Source organism: Protopterus annectens, chromosome 12.part0, assembly GCF_019279795.1.
Source record: "Protopterus annectens isolate FY-2018-M chromosome 12.part0, PAN1.0, whole genome shotgun sequence".
Taxonomy (NCBI): Eukaryota; Metazoa; Chordata; order Ceratodontiformes; family Protopteridae; genus Protopterus; species Protopterus annectens.
In genome coordinates this window covers 794,918,365-794,938,562 of record NC_056746.1, presented here as the reverse complement: position 1 = coordinate 794,938,562, position 20,198 = coordinate 794,918,365, and the positions used below count along the sequence as shown (strand labels likewise).

Here is a 20,198-nt window from a genome sequence, read left to right as displayed (position 1 = left end):
CTGTCCTCAGGGACTTTATAAAACCTGTCTGGCCTTTTGGGCACAAGAGGTTGAGAATTGGGGCTTTTGGATGCTGAAAGAAAAGCAACTTGAAAGGCTGGTAACACAGGTGGGATAGGAGACTGTGAAGGACAGTCTACTTGTAAGAGGTCATAGTAACTCTTTTGTACTTCTAAAAACCAAGAACTTTCCCACTTACCCACAATACTGCAGCATATAGAAGAGAAAGACGTCTATAGTTATGGTAAAATGTTACACTACTATTCTATGTCCTTCTATTCATATGCTGCAATATTCATCACATTAGGGAGAATGCCAAAGCTCATGCTTGGAAAGGACTGGGGTGTGGAGGAGCAGAGCATTTTTCTAAAATCCATGTGGAATCACTCTGGCAAAACCAGTCCTGGACCTGGAAATGACATCAAACCTGTAATGTTTAGTGAAAGTATGAACAGAGGACCAGGTAGTTGACTCCAGGAAGGAGCAAGTGTCTAAGCCTTTAAAGAAATCCCCAGAGGAGGAAACTGCCCTCACTGGAGAAGAAAGGTTCTTACCATTAGCTAAATAACAGAAGGAGATAGCTTTAGAAATCCAGGTAGAGATAGTTTGCTCGGAAACTGGCCGACCCAGGTCCCATGGGTGGTAGGACAAAAACAGGCGCTCAGATTTACGGGTAAAGTTTGCTTTTGTCAAGATAGTCTCTGAGTTTCCTGTGCACATGCAAAGTGTGCAGAATTCTCTTGCCAGGAGACTGCAGGGAAGGAGAAAAAGTGGGAAGGTTAATAAGATTGATTAAGTGAGAAGTCATTTACCACCTTAGGCATAAAAGAAGGGTTGGTATGCAAAGATACACTGTCTCTATGAAAGACTGTGATGGGGGGATTGGACATCAGAGCTTGTAGCTCAGAGACCCTTCTGGCAGAGGTAATGGCCACGGTTTTCCATGTGCAGTGTTGAAGGTCAGAGGAGCTTGCTGGCTCAAAGGATGCCAATGTAAGCTTCTCTAGCACAAAATTGAGACTCCAAGGAGGAGGGATTGGTTTCCTTGGTGCTCTAATATGTAGGATGCCCTTAAGGAACAGTTTAACTTGTAACCTAGAGGCTAACGGAGGACAGACAGGCCGACAAGCCAAAATGGCTGAAAGGTGAGCCTTCACTGAAGAGTAGACAGCCCACCCTTCATCAATTCCCGCAGACAGGACAAAACCACCGGGGCATCCACCAACAGTGGCTGTAAGTCCTACTTGTGACACTAGATGGAAAATCTTTTCCATTTGGAAACATAGGATTTCCTAGTAGTGGGTTTTCTGGCCTCCGGCAGAACTTGAAGCACGTCCTCTGAAAATAGGTGTTTAAAGGGGATTAAAACCCTATCATCCACAGAGCCAAGTTCAGGGTTTACAGCTGTGGATGTATTAGGGTTCCCTTGTCCTGTGTAAGTAGATCCATCCTGTGGTGTAAATTGTGATGATTGCCCTTGCTAAGTGCAGGAGAAGGGGGAACCAGTGCTGCCCTGGCCAAAAGGGAGTCATCAACAAGATTTCTGGCTGATCCTGCTGAATTTTAGTAGGACCTTTTGGAGGAGAGGCAAGGGGGGGGGATGCATACAGAAACATCTCCTTACAAGAGAATGATAGAGTGTCCACCTTCCAAGCCAAGGGATGTGGAACCCTGGTTCAAATTTAGGAAGTTGTCTGTTCATGGGTGAGGCAAAGAGATCCGAAGCGTACCCCAACAATGGATCAGTTCCAGAAACACATCCCACTGTAACATCCATCCATGGGGTTGGCTCATGGACCTGCTTAAGTCTGCCACCACATTCTGAGCTGAGGGAAGGTAAAGTGCCTGAAGGGTAACTTGACTTTGTAAGGCTAACGCCCAGGTGTGTATGGCTAATCTGCATAGGAGGTAAGACTTTGTACCCCCCCTCCGTTAGCTGATGTACCAAAGGGCTGTGGTATTGTCTGTGAACCACTTCAGCACCCATTTATCTAGCTTGGATTTGAAGATTTGTAGGGCAAAAAGAAGAGCCCTCATCTCTTTTACATTGATATGTTCCTTTTTCTGTTTGAAAGACAAAACATCTATGACCCTCCAGGATTGAAGAGTCGCACCCATCCTGTGTCTGTGTAGAACTCTAGAGAGGGGAGGGGTGGTTGCAGGGGAAGACCAGGGTTTTGGTCACTTAAAGGATCCACCAATCCAACTCCTTTTTTATGCAAGGCAGAAGTGGAATCATGAAATCCAGAGGGTAAGAGTGCTGCATCCAAACTGTCTTTAAGAACCACTGAATTTTCCTCATGTGCAACTTAGCCAACGGAAGCATGGGAATGGTAGATGCCATGAACCCAGGAGGCATAGGAAGTCCTTGACCGTCAGAGACTGCAGAGGTAAGATGCTCTGGAAGTAAGAAGTGAGGAACAGTATACCTTTTTTTGTGGGCAGTGAGGCTAACCATCTTGTTTGTTTGGATCCTGCAACCCAGGAAAATGTAGTCTTGCGAAGGGGCCAGAGAGGACTTCAGGTAGTTTATGGTGAAGCCTAGACTCTCCAGAAGGGACATTGTGAAGGAAATATGTTCCTGAAGGAGGCTTGGGGACTGGGCTTGGATAAGGAGGTCATCGAGGTAAGGGAAGATCTGAATTCCCTGCATTCTGCAGTATGCTTTGACAGGAGCTAAGCATCCTGTGAAGAACCATGGTGCCATAGAGAGACCAAAGGGCAAAGCACAAAACTGAAAATGCAAGGAAGCAACAGAAAAATGTAAAAAGTTCCTGAACTGAGGGTGAATGGGAATAGGAAAATGAGCATCTTTTATGTCTAAAGACACCATGAATGCCTGTGGAAGAATGAGAGGAAGAAGAGAGGGCAAAGTCAGCATTCCAAAGGAGGGAACTTTTAGAAAGGTATTTAAATGGGAAATATCCAGGATGGGTCTCCAGGGGCCATCCTTCCTGGGGAAAAGAAACATCCTTGAGTAGAAACTTTTCATTTTATTGGGAGGAGGCGACCTATTGAATCATCTCCTGAGAAAGAAGATCTAAAATAACCTGCAGGAAGAACTTCAACTGATCTTTTAGTGGTTGCGGGATACCTCTTGAAAGAGGGGAAAGTTTCCCAAACCCTGAAATATCATCTCTGGATGATGGAGAGGACCCAAGAGTCCCAGGTGATCCAGTTCCAAGCAGCGAGAGAAAGAGGAAGGGACAGGGGAGGTGATCCAGTTCCAAGCAGCGAGAGAAAGAGGAAGGGACAGGGGAGTGGATGGCCCTGGAGGCAGATAGTCACATGCTACCAGGCTTAGGCAGGGACTGAAAAAGTTGTTTTAGAGCTGGAGTGGATGGAGCAGATTTTGAAGAAGCTGGTTTCCTAGGTCCGCTTTTACTTGAAGGCAGGACAGGCTCTCTCACAAAGGTAGTCTATGCTGGATAGTTCCTTTGGAACCTGGGGACTGGAGAAACAAGAATATGCTTGAGGTCCTGTAAATCCTTACTTTTGTCCTGTAAAGATTTGAAAAGGTCTGCTGCAGAGTTACCAAATAAGGCTTTATTAACTAGGGAGGTGTCCATAAATTTGGCTGTGAAATCATCAGGCAAAGGTTGTAGCCTGAGCCAAGAATATCTTCTCAGGGCCGACCAAGAGGCCGCTGCCCTAGCTGATGCCTCAGCAGCATTGTAACTGGACTTGATAAAGTTCCTAGTTACCTAGGCAGAAGAGATGAGGAGAGCTGCCAATTTTGTCTTGGTTGGAGAGTCTGGGAGATCTGAAAGGAGAGCCAGGGAGTACTTGGCCATGTGAGTCTGGTAATTAATTGCCCGGAAGTTCAGAGTGGCAGAAGTATAAACCTTTTTCCCCAGTCTCTCCATAACTTTGCTCTCTTTATCAGAGGGCAATAGAGATGTGAATGGAAGCACTTTGAAATCCTTTTCAGATAAAACTGTAATGATAGCTGGGTTAGCAGACTGGGGCTTTGAAAACGAATTCAGAATCCTCCAGTACCTTGTAGAATCTGACCAGACACTTGAGAGCAGGAGGCTGAGAGTCTGGTCACTGCGTTGCAGCGATGAGAGCATATAAGAAGGCAGGTAGGATTGGAGGAATGGCCGAAGGGGATGGAGAATCCACCTGCAAGAGGTCATAATACCTCTTTTGTACATCAGAGACTTGGGACTAGTCCCACTTAAAAAAAGTCTTTCATTTTCTGGATAGTTTCTCCAAAGGAAATGTCCTCTCCAGGGGAATCTGTACCATTAAAGTCTTCCTCTGGGGATGCATACCCCATGGAAGAAGCTATTTGAGTGGAGCAGGTCAAGGACTCCTCTCCTGAAGATTCCTCCTCATCGGAAAAGTTATCTACAGCTGTCCTCTTGAAAGCAGTGGAAGGATAAAAGGCCTACAGAGGGACAGGAGGAGGACAGGGTTGGGGCACAGCCATAAAGGCACTAAAACAAAATTTTGTGAGAAAGCCTGCCAATCAGGAGTTTGGTCCTGTGGAGCCAGAGTAACATGCTTTGTCTTTATTTTCTTTTTTATGGGCTTCCATATGGTGAAAGGTGAAAGGGCCCGATGTGGGCCTACATTCCACTACATCCTCATGCACAGTGATTTGTGTGATGCCACAAGGACCTTTGGAAATAACAAGCTGTAAATCCTCTTTTCACCCAAGTTGGACACCTGCACTTCCCTCCCAGACGTGCTGGTAGATGCCTTTGGGGCTTCTGCTGTGGTACCCACCAAAGGGACATCCACCACCTCTGGTACGGCCACCTAGCCTACATCGGCCTCGGGAGAAACGACCGGAAGAGAGGGTGCAGTTGGAAGTTCAGGCTGAGATTTCTTCGCCTTTTTCACTTGGGGCTCATCCGAAGGACCCAATGTCGCATCCATCTCCCATGCCAGATGCTTAAGGCATTGGTTCTCTAAGTACAGTCTGAGTGATGCTAAGCAGCTCCTAAGAGTTTTTGGGACGAACGACTTACTACGATCACATCCCATGCAGTATCTGTCTGGGCCTAGACAGAGCAAGCAGAGGTCATGGGTGTCTATGTGGAATCTGCCTTCCACACTGACACTTGCCCTTCGTAGCTGACATGAAATCACCCAACAAACAAGCAGCAGCAACAATATATGTGAAAAAAGCCCAACAGGGTACTTACCTGGTACACAACTGATCTGACGAGCGAATATCTGGAGCAGGCAATTGGCGATTGGACAGATGGCAGAAAAGATCTGAGGTTGGTGCATGCTGATGTCCACTTTATACCGGACGTACGTGGGATGATGTACAGCGTAGCACATACCTCGCAGTAGCATGTAGACTTTTGCATACTGGCCGGATGTACGAGTCAGCCAGAAGCAGACTCCCTAATGTGATGAATACTTCACCATATGAATAGAAGGACATTAACCACTGACTCGGTGAAGTGACGAATGCTGATCAACCACTGTCACACATTCATGGTCTTGTATCACAGTGAATAAGAATGGGACCCCTCTTGCCTTGCTGATGTACTAGACTACAAGCATACGATTTGAATGAATGGTTTTGGCTTCCTTGGCAGGCAGTCCTAAAATAACAGACACAATGTCATCATCCTAATGGCGCTTACATGTGTGAGAGATACTTGGATGGTCCAAGATTGCCAACTAAAATAACCACCTCAAGGCTGACATATCTGTGGCGACAGTCACCCAAGTAGTTTGAAGTGGGAAGAGAGTTTGCTATCAGGAGGATTTTGCCTGATCCAGTCATCAGACTCCATACAAGCAACATGCATTGGAAATCCAAATAGGGTAAAGAAGAGAGAATGCTGAAATCAATGCAGATGCAGACTCAAGTGGAAGACCCTCAAGCAGTGTGGCTGCATTGTCTTCAGACTCAGGGCATTGAGGCAAGTTGCTGGTGCCATACAGAGAAACTCTGCACCAGATTCTGCTTGCTGGAGGGGCAGCAGTTGTATTAGAAAGGACTGATAAATCCATCTTGCCAAAAGGGACACCCAATAAAGATAAACTCTGGGAGGAAATAAGATTTTATGAGGTCTACTACAACTTCAAGGAAAAAAACAGACTGGGCAGAGACTCCTAATAAATGAGGACTGCATTCTTGATTAATGACAAGGATCCAATCATCCAGGCAGTGGAAAGCTCAGGTTCCTGCAGCTGGACATGAGCTGCTCCTACAAACAAGCAAGCAAGCATTGTGAGAATACTCCGGGGATGGAGAGGACTCCAAATGGAAGCATGCAAAACTGATAGTGATCGGTCCCAATACAGAAAATTAGCAGCCTCTTTGGCCATCTTAATGTGGTAGCAGGCATAGTGGTGGTCCAAAAAATACATCCAGCTTCCTCTGAACAGGTAAGTTAGGATGGACTGTACCATGACCATCTGAAAAATCACCTGGGGATGAATGCATTTTGCCCAATGCAATGCAAATTAGGTCTAAGACCTTTGGTCCTCTTGCACTCCAAAAAGAATCTGAACAATAACATTGCTGTTACAGAGGTCTGGTGGGACCTCAAAGATTGCTTTTCTGTTGAGCAGTTTTTGCAATTCCTTCATTGCTTTTGATGGAGTGAGATGTCTGACAAGGGAAACGGTAGGAAATGGAGTGGATTGCAAGGGGATGGTATTACTCTTCCTGTCCTTTAAGGCCCTAGGAACTGTTCTCCATGCAGAAATACAGAGGAAAATTCATAACCTGCCTCCTCTTGGACACATTTGGGAAAGTAGTCAAGAGTGCTGTGGTCCAAACTGAGGCTATCTGTGGTCTCCTGGGGCTTGATGGGAACCCTAGCCTTTGGCTTCTTAAGCTTGCTAAGGCACAGAAAGGGAGGACTGCCTGCATCAAGCACTTGCCACCGTTGCAGCAGCTATGTTCTATACTGGAACCCCATATGATGCTGGCTCAGACATGCTGGGTGTGAAACTCAACACCCGTAGCTGTCAGGGTCTACCCCGACTCCTTCCATTTCTTTTAGGAACTTGTTAACTTTTGGCCCAAACAGCAGACACCCCATGCAAGGGGAAGTCTAGAAAGGTTGCCTGGTATCCTTGGCAAAATGCGTTGAATGCAACAAGAGTACCAACATGTGACAAACCCAGTGCCTGCTGCCCTTTCCATACCATTTTAGGCTAACAGGATTATTTGGTTGCTATGACTGCAGGACGTCAGTGCCTGGATCCTAATCCTTTCTTTCAATAAAATTTCAACTAATAACAAAAAACAGTTTAATTTCTCAGCTACCTCTCTCTGGAACTTAAGCATCTGCAATAAATAATCAAACTCTGGTAAGCACGAGGTGGATGCAAAGAACTAACTACCAAATCTGCCCATGGCTTAGGACTCCTCATCCAGGGGATGGGAAACAGGGATAAGCACGGTGCAATTCCTATGCAGGGCTGTCACTAACGGTGATGTTGGAAGTTTCCACCCAAATCAAACACTCCCTCGGTGGTCTGACAGTGTATTCTACCTTCTAGGGTAGAGAGGCTCCTATGTCAGGATTTTCTCATACAATCCTTATAGTATTATGGAGAATATACTCAAATGAAGTGGCCAACCAGGGGGTAAGGGACAAACAATAGCATGCTTTCCACAGATACTTCGGGGTAAGGAATTGGGTTCAATAAACCAGCACCTCTCTGCTCTACAATTTTATTTAGTTATTTGTTTGTTTAACTGGGAAAATCTGACTTGGAACGAAGCCAATTTTCAGTGGAGGCCCGGGGAGATATTCTCTAGATGCGTGTCTTTGTAATGTGGGAGGAAACTGGAGCACCTGCAGGAAACCCACACGAACGCAGGGAGGACAAGCAAACTCCGCACAGAAGGCACCCCAGCTGAGAATCGAACTGGAGAACCTCTTGCTGTGAGGTGACAACGCTACCGCTGCACCACTGCATCGTCCAACCTTGAGAAATTCCCTAGATCTGGCATTATTTGGGGGTGGAGGACAGCCAACACCTTTATCATCAAGGTCTTATGTCAGAGAACTGAGATTAGGCTCTACATGTTTTGATTTAGAGTGGCATTTCTTGAATATCTTGTGGGGCAGTTGTTGCTTGATTTCAGAAAACAGTCTCTGAGAATGAGACCTGGAAGGAAGCATCTCAATGGAGAAATGGGGGTAGGAGAGCTTCAGCTCATTATACCAGCTGAGAAGGGTGGGTGTTGGGAGGACTGCAGTCTGTTCAAGTTAGCCTCTAAAATACGACAGAAAGTATTTTTAACAACAGGTGCCTGTGTTACCTATACTGAAAATGCCAGAGTTGGAGAAGACAAAGGCAAAAAAATGTGCTAGACATCTAAAAGACTGATGCCAAAAACACCATGACTGAAACTGCCACTGCCATAAAGGTCAGTGTTGAAAAGAGCAGATTCAGAATACGTACCAAAGGAAGGGTCTGACCTACTAAGACAAGAATGCTACCACCAGAAATGACATACCTGGTTGAGGCAAGAGTGCTAGTGTTGCAAAGCTGGATGCAAGAAATCCTAGTGTTGCCAAAACTGTTGTTGTTCTAAGGAAAAATGACATAACCGTAGCAAATAAGGAAGCAGTTTCTGTGCCCCATAAAAGGAAATGGAACTGAAATCTCTGTCTAATGCTGAATCTCTCCAAAGGAAAAAAAGCACCACTTAATTATATCAGTTCCAAATATTTACTACTCTAAATTCAGAAGTGTAAATATAAGATAATGAAAAAACACACCTGTTTAACAGGGTTACCCCACATTCTTCAGTACAATCAAAGTGATCTATGTTTTTTCATCTGATGTTTGCACTTCTGAATTTAGAAAAGTAAATACTTGGAAATTATATAATTATGTGGTCTCATTTTCCCCTCTGGATGGTTTTGGATGACAGAGCACGCTACTACTACGAAGTTTGTACTAGTGCTGGATCTCAATAAAATATGAAGGAAAGGTAACAGAATACCACAAAGGAAGAGGAGGAAAGTGCTTGCAGAAGACAGAGAAGGTACCAAATTCCCAAATCAACTGCAGACTCCACTACCATGACTGCAGGAAGCCTAAAAGATTCCCCTGAATTATCTCCCGTGTCATTAACAACTTACTTAGGGGAACCCTGTTCATGGTGAAGAGATTTCTTCCAACACTGACCTCTGCATGACTGATGACTTTTTTTTTTTACCACCTTTCAGAATCTCAAAATTTTCTAAGAAGAAAGTCTGACTTTTGAAGCTTCACTTTGAAGGTAAGTTGTCTGGGAAAGAGCAGAGAAATACAAATCACCATTGTTCTTTCTCTACTGTAGACAGCTCCCTTGAAAGCAAATAGTTCCTCAGCGCCTTTTTGTAGCTCTCTTTGTGGTGTAACTAGGACTTAACATACAAAACACCAATAGATGTCATGCTATGTACAAACACCCAACATGCCTGACGGCAGGTGGGGATAAACTTCTAAAAGCATATTTAGCAAAAAGGGGAAAAGTTGTAATGAGGAACGAAGATGGTGCAAAAACCAACACTGAAGGAAAACCATTAAAAATGAGATGAGGAAAGTATACTTTCACAGAAAACAGAATAAACGGTGGAAAACTCAAGGCTGTCAATCTGGCAATCAAAGAGGGAAAAAAGCACACTCACTGTGACCCAACACACCATAACTCATTTTAATTAATTAATTTATGTGTCATTTGTTAACCGGGTTGGTCTGGCTGGGCAGGTGCCCCTTTTCAGCACAGACCCGAGGAGCAAAGCTCCAATTACAGCGCAGAATTATTTTTACACTCAAAGTATTTTCACATACAATCCATACAGCATTTAAATATACAATCTAGAGAAGTGTACACTACAGCAGAATAGATTACATTTTTTACAATGTATGAGGAGAAAAAAAATTAAACATAGAAATTAATCTACTGTGTGACTTTACAGGCACAGGAAGTACATAAAAAATAAATAATCAACATTTTGGAATGGGGAATTACTAACCTATGCCTTAGTGTAGTGAGCCGTACAGGTGTCAGTGACAGTGATCCATGCACAAAGTGGAAGGAAGAGGAGGGAAAAAGAATGATAGAGGAGGGTGAGATTGGAGGTACAAGTAAAGAGTGAAGATTGAGTATAATGGATGGGCATGGCCACAAAGCAGGAGAGTTTAGAAATAAAGATAATAATAGGTAGTGTGAGAAAGTGGCAGAGGGAGGGGGGAGAAAAGGCAGAATAGTCAGGGAATTGTGAAAGAGGTGGTGGGAGGAGGCAGGGTTCAAGTAGGGTCTTTACAGGGGCAGTTCCAAGAGTTATGCAGACTTTCCTTTATAGCGAGTTTGAAGTTAGATGGGTTTTGGATAGTTCTGATATGGAGGGGGAGTTGATATGGAGGGGGAGTTGGTTCCATGAGGAGCTAACTGAGTGGCTATACAGCAATTTTCCTATAGCTTTACTAGGTTTGGTGATTTGAAGGAGGTGCTGGTTGGAACTACGAAGTTCCCGGTTTGGGACATAAGGAGAGATGATGATGCTAGAGATGGACAGGCTGTTGGTTTATGAATGATAGCATGTGTTAGGAGTTGAGATAATAGGAGTTGATTGTAGAGTTCTAACCAGTGGAGTTTCTGTATGGAAAGGCAGTGATGTGAGCGATAGAGAAGGCTAGTGGCAAATCTAGCAATTTTGCTGTAGGTAAGCTCGAGTTTGGCTGACAGATTTTTTTGGGAGGTTAATGAATATTGGGGTGGCGTATAGTAGGGTAGGCAGTAGGTAGGCCTGAGCTAGGGACAATTTAGAATCTTGTGTTAAGAATTTTTTTATTTCTGTATAGTAATCCTAGTTTCTGGTGTGTCTTTTTGATGCAGTTACAGATGTGGATGTCTAATTTAAGTTAGTCAATATAAACACCAAGAAGTTTAGTGCGAGATTCAACCTTAACAGTAGTGTTGTTTAGAGAAGAGACTGAGGAGGAGGATTTGAGGTGTTGGAGGGACTTGGGTAGGAAGAGAAGTAGTTTTGTTGGGATTGAGTAGCAGTTGGTTAGAGGTCAGCCATGTCTCAAGTGAGTGGAGAGTGTCTTGAGTGAGGGAGCATAGGTGGGGTAGATTATCAGAGGTTGTGAAGATGGTCGAGTCGTTAGCATATTGTATGTGTGTGGAGAGGGGGCATGATTTGTAGAGATCGTTAGTACGTTAAATAACAGTGGGCCAAGGATGGAACCCTGGGGCACACCAGTTTGAATTGTGAGAAAATGTGAGGTTGCAGACAGCCATTTGACTGATTGAGCTCTGTTTGAAAGGCATGAAGAGAACCAGGATAGAGTAGAGGTAGTGAGATTAAAGTGGGAGAGTTTGGAGAGGAGTTTGTGGGGCACAGTGTCAAATGCTTTAAAAAGGTTGAGGAAGAGGCATGACACTAATTTGTTATTGTTAAGAGATGTAGCGATAGAGTTAGTGAAGCACAGTAGTGCTGTAGTTGTGCTATGATGTCATCTGAAACCGGGTTGTGTCGGAGTGAGGAGATTTTCCTGAGTGAGATATGAGATGAGCTACTTGTCTATGCACTTTTCCAGAATTTTAGACAGAGGGGATAGAATCGTGATAGGCCTGAAATTAGAGGGGGCAGTGGAGTTACCTCCTTTATGTAATGGTATAATATAGGACTTTTTCTAGACATTAGGGAGAGAATTTTCCTGAACTGACCTACTGATAAGGATGGGGTAGGCGACAGAAGGAGCAGCTAGTTTGAGGTATAGTGGAGGCAGGTTGTCAGCAGAAAGGGAGCACGGCTTTAGTTTATACAGTAGTGATCTGATGATGGAGGTGGGGACAGGCTTAATAAAGAAAGGAGTTTTGTGGGTAGGGGTGGGGCAGGTATCCTTGTTTGGTTTAATTAGGTTTTGTATGGAGTTAATGAAATGGGAGTTCAGACGAGTGGCGGTTTCGAGTGGAGAGCTGTTAGGGGATGGGTTAGGAGGAGACGGGTTCCCTGGGTGTAAGAGTTTGTTGATAGTACTCCAGAATTTTTGGGGGTTAGAGTGGAAGCTTCTTTGTGGATCTAGATAAAAAAGTTTTTTTTTTTTGTCATGGGTGACACTTTTTTTGCAGCGTTCCGTAGTTCCTTACAGTTTTGGAGAACAGAGGGTGTTTTGAGTTTATCCCAAAGTTTCCAAGCATCGTCTCTCTTTTGCACAAGGGAAAGAGCATATTTACTCAGCCAGGGCACATAGTTGGTTTTAACCCTAGTCTTTCTGATAGGGGCCAGGAAGTTGACGGTGTTAAGGAAGATGCTGTTGAAATGATGGACAGCTTCTTCAAGGGGGAGGTTTTAAGTTACTTAGCAGCCTGGGTCCTGGGTTCCCTTCTTCTACAGCTAAAGCTCTCACGTGGCTAGCTTGAACTTGAAAACTGGGGCTGCGATGCACAATGAGAAAAGAGGGGTCTGTCTGGCAACCTTGGAAAGTTTCATCTGCCAAGAGGTCCTAACACCTGCAGCACAAGTCTGTTCCAGAAGTAATTTAAGATGGACCTCCTCTCATCAGCTTTTAGGTGAATTAAAAATTGACTAATGATAAAAGGTCATAAAGCATGTGACTTCATGAAGGCTGGTGAAGCAAAATTGCTTTAATTTGTTTAATATAATGTTACATCACTAGAAATGCATTAAAATGAAATCTGTTTAACAAAAGTTTAGCTTTGCTGCACTCGTTTCCTAAGACTTAAGTGGGTGCCCTTACATAATCATCTATATAATGCCTGGATTAAAACTGATGCTGCCTTTCTGACCTTCAAAACACACATCTCACCACACAAAGTTCTTCAAGTTCAAACCTGTTCTGAATGAGTGGACTTAACTGGGGACTCCATCTCTTTGTAATTTCCACAAAGCAAAAAAAAGTCAGATCACTGTTTATTATTTAGATTTACCTGCTACACCTGCATTACACAGTGCATCAACTAATATTCAAAATGATAAACTATCAAATTACATTTCCACATTTAAATGTTTTATTTAAATTGTGACTTCAGAAAAAAATGCATAAATAATTGAGGCAATTACTTAACTAGAAATGGCCTTATTTGATGCTTAGGTCCTAACAGTACAGTGAAAAGTCAAACAAACAACACTATAAAGTGCACCTCCACTTAAAAGAATAACACACACCTAAGGAGCAGGTCACTATCCAAAGCTTACATTTCTTAAGACAATTGCATCAGCTGTACAGTACAGTTTCCAGTTATGTGTAGGCTTTCATAGCCATCTCCAACCCATACGTCAGCTAGCTTAATCATCATTTTCCTTGTGAAATAAACATATGCTTAAATCTATTAACACCACTACCCTAATCAGGGAAGACTACAAGAAAATTCACTGAAAAGATAAAGACAGCAAACCTATGTTAATCTGGCTTCTGTGTTACTGTTTCAAGTAACACTATCAAATTACACACAGCATTCCAAATGATAACAGAATTAAGGTATTCAGAAAGTCAAGTCACACTACAACCTTCCTCAAAATTTTTTTTTTAAAGGAAAAAAATACAAATTTCAAGAACAGACTTTCTGTTATTATGCGTGTTACTGTTCATTTCCCCCCTTTCAAATACTTCATATAAACAAAGTAAAACACTAAGGCCCCATTGTGTTTCCCTTTGGGTTCCCATCTGGTAAACATTCCTAACTCCACCTCTTCTATTACAGGAATATGTGCTTTAACATATTAGTATCAACTCAAAAGTAAAAAAAAAGTCAAAATACCTATTACAGATCTACGTACATTTAAAATTCAAAATTAGTTGCTGAAAAATGCATCTTTTAGAACAAACACTGATGGCAGGGAAAGTAGCCTCTACAGATCAATATTTAATTAGTCCAACTTGAGAAAGTGATGGGACTAAAATGACAAATCTACTTAACGCAAATTATAAAACAAATATTAATCAGGTTTTGGAAAGACAAATAGATTCTCATTTACCGTGGGAAATTATCATCCTTCTAAATGATGCAATTAACAGAGTTAATGTTTCAATAATTACAGAAGCCCCTAATCTTAAAAGGGTTAACCCCCCCCCCCCCATCAACGGTAAACATAAAAAAAATTTTAAAAAAGCATATGAAGGAATCGATGAAAATATTCCAAAAGATTTGTGATTTTTTTTTTGCTAAAATAGTGATGCATTTAAAGCAATACCATTTAGATGAAAGCAGTAACACCCTTCTGAAACATCAGCAATTAATAAATATAATGCAGCAACAAACCTCACTATTCCAGACGCAATACAGGTTACAAATCAACTTCCAGTTGTGGTTCAGCATGCAATCAAATACCCTGAACTGGGCCATGCTGGCCTATAGCGCAGTCTGCGTCTCTGAATTCCGTCTCATCAAGCTTTTCTCAAAGCTAAACTCAGCAATGCTGGAGTCAGTGCAGCTGATTAGAATCAAGCAGGAGAGATTTCCTCCCACCAAACTGTCAGCTCAGGAACCTATAAGCTGCAGCAGAATCCACTGGCAAACTAATTAACACTGATCTGAAAGATGAACACAACGGTGATACATGCATATGTTATTTATATCAAAAAAGAAATAAGCTCATAAACGAGCAGGGCATGCTGCTTCTCGGACTTCCAATTTATCTGAAGAATGACCCCTGCTGCTTTATACCAGTGGGCGGACAAATCAGACCGCGCCTAACATTCAGCAAAGCAAATCCATGTGATCTGTACAAACACAGGACAGATCCAAATACTTGCTTAGTTTTACTGTGCATCACAGAATCTGTTTTCAATTAAACAACTGCAGAGGGGAAAAAATCAAAGCAAACTGTTGTACATACTTATTTGTATCTCTGATTAAATCATATTTTAAACCATTTAATTCTATTTATGTATTAATTTCTCTCTTTGGTCTTATCCAGCCTACAGGTGGGCTTTTCCTTTGAACAGACATCCCAACTCCAGGCTGACATTTCCCATGACACCTTAGTGATGTTATTTTCACATCATGATGCTTAGCTTCCTCTTCCCAGGGAAGTTAGCAATCTTGTTTTTCCAATTCAGGTTTTGCAAAGATCATTATTCTACTTTTACCAAGGTCAATCCACCTGCATACAACATACCAAGGATGGTACTTTTTATCTTTGCCAGGGGCACACTGCAAGGACTTCTCAACTCACTGTCACACAAGACTAGTCTAAAACACATCTCTTCCAAGGAATGATAACTGCACTGTGCAAGCAATACTGGTGTGTGTGTGTGTGTGTGTATATATACATATATATATATATATATATATATATATATATATATACATACATACATACATACACACACACACATATTACATCACTATATACATCATTACATCATATATATATATATATATATATATATATATATATATATATATATATATATACATACATATTATATCACTATATACATCATTACATCATTCATATATATATATATATATATATATATATATATATATATATATATATATATAAATAAAACATCACATGCCTTGAACAGTTATATTACACACACACACACACACACACACACACCTTTTTAGTGAAAATTTTCACTAGTAGCACTAACATTTCCTACAATCAACCACCAACAGCCTCACATTATTTTAGCACACATCACTTCTTACAGCCAAGTCATTTGTTTATAAAACATTACTTATATCATGTAGATTAGATTGCAGCTGTTCGAATTCCTGTCCTTTGAACAACTTCTAAGCTTTGCTGCACAGTGTCTCACTTCTAGGAATACAGAGTATTATCTTTGATTAAATCCACCTCAAGTTTGAGAGATAAGAGACTACAGTTTTCAACACTGGAGTGCTGCACAGATCCTTCTACTTGCATTTAAACCTTCTAGGATGTTTGCACATGTACACCAAAATCTCCGAGGATCATATCATCAATGGCTGTACCATTACAGCACATAAGAATGACAATCAGCTAGATACTTTTGCAGGAGCTCATTACAACCTGTAAATCTCATTCAACTTCATGAAAACAAGAACGTCTGCTCAAGCCCTTTCATTGGAGGCAACCGAGCGCTTCTCTACCTTGACAAACACCTCAAAAAAAACAGCACAATTTAGCACAGTGTCCAAAATGGCTAGTGCCTCCTTTGGGAAACTGCTCTATTACATCTCTTGTTGCAGTGACCTATAAAAAGACAACCATACACAGGGGTAAGCAGATTTGTTAATCTGTACCACTGCTTAAACGGCTTATTGATATCACTAAAACAGCCTGGAAACATTCCACTAATGTATGCGCACCACTCTGCAGTAGATAAAAACTGTCACTCTTATGACCTTTATGCTTGATCTCTTGTTCGTTAACTTCCTTTAACTGTCATTCCACTGACTAAAGAGTGCCTACTCATTTGATTCCTCTATTCACTCTTTAGCTCATGTCAGCAAGTAGGCTTACATAACATATGTTTCATCAGCTGTAACAATACCAAAATGCCCATCTTCATTCAAGGCCACTAGCTCATAAAACCTGTGGCCCAGACATTAAGTACTTTCAGACACCTGCACACTTTGTAGGATACACTTGTACAAGATGCAGCTCAAATGTGGGCCACTCAAGCAAGTAAAACATTCCTAGGCTGTAAGTTCTCTTCCCATTCTAGAACATACAAAAGTGTCAAATGCAAGCCATGTCATATGAGATATGATGTGAAGATGTCTGAAATATTAAACAGAGACTTGAGACAGGGGGCACACTGGTGAAGCTGTTAAAGAGGTTATTGCTGCTGTTGTACAGAGCTTGGTTCTCCAGTTCAGGTCTTGGCTGAGGTGATTTTTGTGGAATCTGCACATCCCTCCCTGTGCCTGCATGTGTTTTTGCAGTGTTCCAGCTTCTTTCCATATCCCATACTTGTGCGGCAGGTGAATTAGTGACTGACTAAACTGTCCCCAAATGTGCATATTGAGTTAGCCTGTTGCAGAACACAGAAGGCTGGCCCCCTTTCAATATGTGTCTCTATGTCTTGCACCTACAAAGTGCCAAGGCATGTTCTGTCTCCCCTGGAACCAAATACTGAATTAAGTGGGTAAGTGAATAAATGAATGATTGAATGCTTGAGACTCAAAGGCTGGAGAAGATGGCTGGTATGCGGCAAATGATGGTTCCGCCTCTTCACACAGATTAACTTTGGAATGGGTAAGAGAAGGTGCATCTTCTATTAACAGCAGGACAGAGACAAACTGGTTAAAATCTGCCTCTGGCATTTTTTTGAAGCCATATTGCTCAGACACAGCTCCACGTGGTCCTGTTGAGTCTTCCTGGCTACACAGAACTGAAAAAAAAGCGACTGCTTTCCTGATTAAGTATCCTGCTGTTTTTTTATATTTGTTTTACCTTCTACTGCTTACCTACAGCAAGCTTTAACTGTTTTCATAGTTATTTACTGCATTTTTTATTATCTGCACTTAAAAGTACATTTTAGTCGAAATTAGTCTAATTCAAGTCGAAAAGTGTTTGTTTGCTGTTTAATTTAATTGTTTGGTTGCCCACTAAAGTGTGCTAGCCTGTACTACTGACTTATTGCCTTTTCTGCATTTCTGTGTTTCTATTTAAAAACAAAAAAAAAAAAAAAAAAAATATTCCTTGTTTTCCTGCCTCTCCTAAACTAGTTGGACCAGTTTACAGGCGTTGCTATCCTGGGCTGTGTTGTAGTTCCTGTGTTGTCCATTGCCTTACTTGGATAGAAGGAAGTTTCTTAGCTCACCAGTGGGAGTGGGGAGCCTTGAATAGCCTACCTGTCCTTGAGGGAAGTGACCTCAGCACAAGAAGCTGTAGTAATTGGTCATTTTGGACCATTTCTAGCTCTTTTGAAGTTCCCTGGTTAAAATCTGCCTCTGGCATTTTTTGAAGCCATATTGCTCAGACACAGCTCCACGTGGTCCTGTTGAGTCTTCCTGGCTACAGAGAACTGAAAAAAAGCGACTGCTTTCCTGATTAAGTATCCTGCTGTTTTTTATATTTGTTTTACCTTCTACTGCTTACCTAGAGCAAGCTTTAACTGTTTTCATAGGTATTTACTGCATTTTTTATTATCTGCACTTAAAAGTACATTTTAGTCGAAATTAGTCTAATTCAAGTCGAAAAGTGTTTGTTTTGCTGTTTAACTTAATTGTTTGGCTGCCCACTAAAGTGTGCTAGCCTGTACTACTGACTTATTGCCTTTTCTGCATTTAGTGTGGAGTTGCCACTAGAGCACCATCGGGCAGCGCCGGTTAAAGTATTTCTGGCTCCGTAAAGTCTGCTCTTCATTTTTTCCCTTAGAACTGCTGCACTTGTAATCTAAACAGTCTATTCTCTATCTGCAAAGCTCAGCACTTGTTCCTAAAGCATTTTTTAGTCAGGTAAAGCACTTCTATATTATACAAAGTACTTCACTAGCTTAAAACCCCCTTGAGTACCCACTTCCCTATAGGTCCTTTCTGACTCAGTTACACAGCAAACTTTTTCATTTCTTCTAGCATGTCAAAGGGTCAGTTGCTAACGTCCTCTCCTGCTCAGCTGGTGAATCTGGGAATATTGAGGCAATGTTACAATTGCCTCATGTACACAGACAACCCTCTCCTCCTCCCACAAAACACAAATACATGCAAGAGATGCAACTATATAGCCAAACTGGAGGCTGAGCTCTCTCAACTCAGGACTGGCAAAACCAGACAGGAGGAGAAGGTAACCACACACACCATAAACCCAGTCTCACACAGAACTATCACAACTACAAATCAAACACATAAACACACAAAGACATACTCGGAGGCACTGATCAAAATCTACCAAAACAGCAGAGGCCTCCAAAGCAGACACCCAAACAACTGCCACCTCATGACATAACACAAGCAACACATAGATCACAAAGTCAGTGTGCAAATCAGTCACAGCCCTTAAGGCCAAACACAATGCCAGACACACTTGTCATAGGTGACTCCATAGTCAGACACACTGACGTCCCACTCACCAGACTGAACAAGGAGAGGGTCACAGTAAGCTGCCTGTCGGGCGCTAGAATCCACCACATAACACAAGCACTCAGGTCACTCCACAGCAAGTACAAGTATGACTCAGTCATTGGCCATGCCGGTGTGAATGACCTGAGACGTACCTCCCTGGACTACATGAAAAGAGACATAGAGGAGCTCTCAGATTATGTAGCCCAGGTTGGTATGACCCTGACCCTGAGCAGTATCCTACCTTCACCAAGAATGATGCCAAAATACAGAGACAAAATGATCAGTTTTAATAATTGGCTTAATTTCTGGTGTCATTCTAAAGGGATCCAATGTCTGTCTGCCTGGAATGACATGCTTGACAAGCCACGCTGCTTCGCAAGGGACGGCTTGCACCTGTCACCCCTGGGTTTCCGGATATTGGCAAAGGCTCTTGCCACCCCCATAGTGCCTTTTTTAGACAAGGCTCAAATTCTAAACCCACCGCCCTAGAAAACAATAATGGAAAAAAACTAAGGGTAATGCTGCTCAATGCCAGAAGTCTAAATCTGATGCACGCCCTCGAAGCCCTCCTCAGTATGGAGAACATCGATGTCTGTGCTGTGACTGAAACCTGGTTCAAGGCTCCTGAGAGCACCCCGGCACTATCAGGTTTTACCTCATATCATGCGTTCCGGCCCCAAAACCTGGACCGTACTACAAAAGGAGGGGGTGTATCCATATTCATCAAGGATACCCACACCTCCAGGCTGGTGGCAACTCATGAAGCATCAGAGACCATTCAGGTGCAATTAACCATAGACAAAACTGCTCTACAGTTTGTAGCATGTTACAGGCCACCCTCTCAAACTCAGGAACCCCACACAGCCTTCCTGAAGACACTGGAGAGTATAAATATCTCTCCAAACACCATCATATTGGGTGACTTCAACTACCCAAACAGAGACTGGGAACATTACTCAAGCCCCAATACCCTAGCCCAAAGGTTCCTGGAGTTCATAAACTCAAATGCTAGGGAACAACTTGTCACCATTCCCACAAGAGGTGAAAATATACTAGACCTGATCATCACAAACATGGGGACAAAATGCTCCACACCGGAAGTATATCTCTCATTGGTGAGATCAGACCATAAACTAATCTCACTGGAGAGCCACATCCCACCCCCACCCCTAACAAAAAAGACCACAGTGAAGAACTTCTCAAAAGCCAACTTCACACTTCTTAAGACTGGTGTGGT

General features: G+C 42.4%; 1 protein-coding gene across 4 annotated transcripts in view; it reads right to left on the bottom strand.

The window, feature by feature from the left end:
* The window catches only part of ARHGAP21 (Rho GTPase activating protein 21), a 2,418,417-nt gene that overhangs the window by 2,267,039 nt on the left and 131,180 nt on the right, over nt 1–20,198 (bottom strand). For 3 of the 4 annotated variants that reach the window (XM_044089836.1, XM_044089837.1, XM_044089839.1), the window contains exon 1: nt 14,219–14,568. The exons of the other annotated variant lie outside the window; for it this stretch is intronic. In XM_044089836.1, coding sequence (XP_043945771.1) covers nt 14,219–14,302 — 84 coding nt within the window. In that variant the 5' untranslated portion in view covers nt 14,303–14,568. Of the gene's footprint in view, nt 1–14,218; nt 14,569–20,198 lie in introns of those variants that run through there. 4 annotated transcript variants of the gene reach the window in all.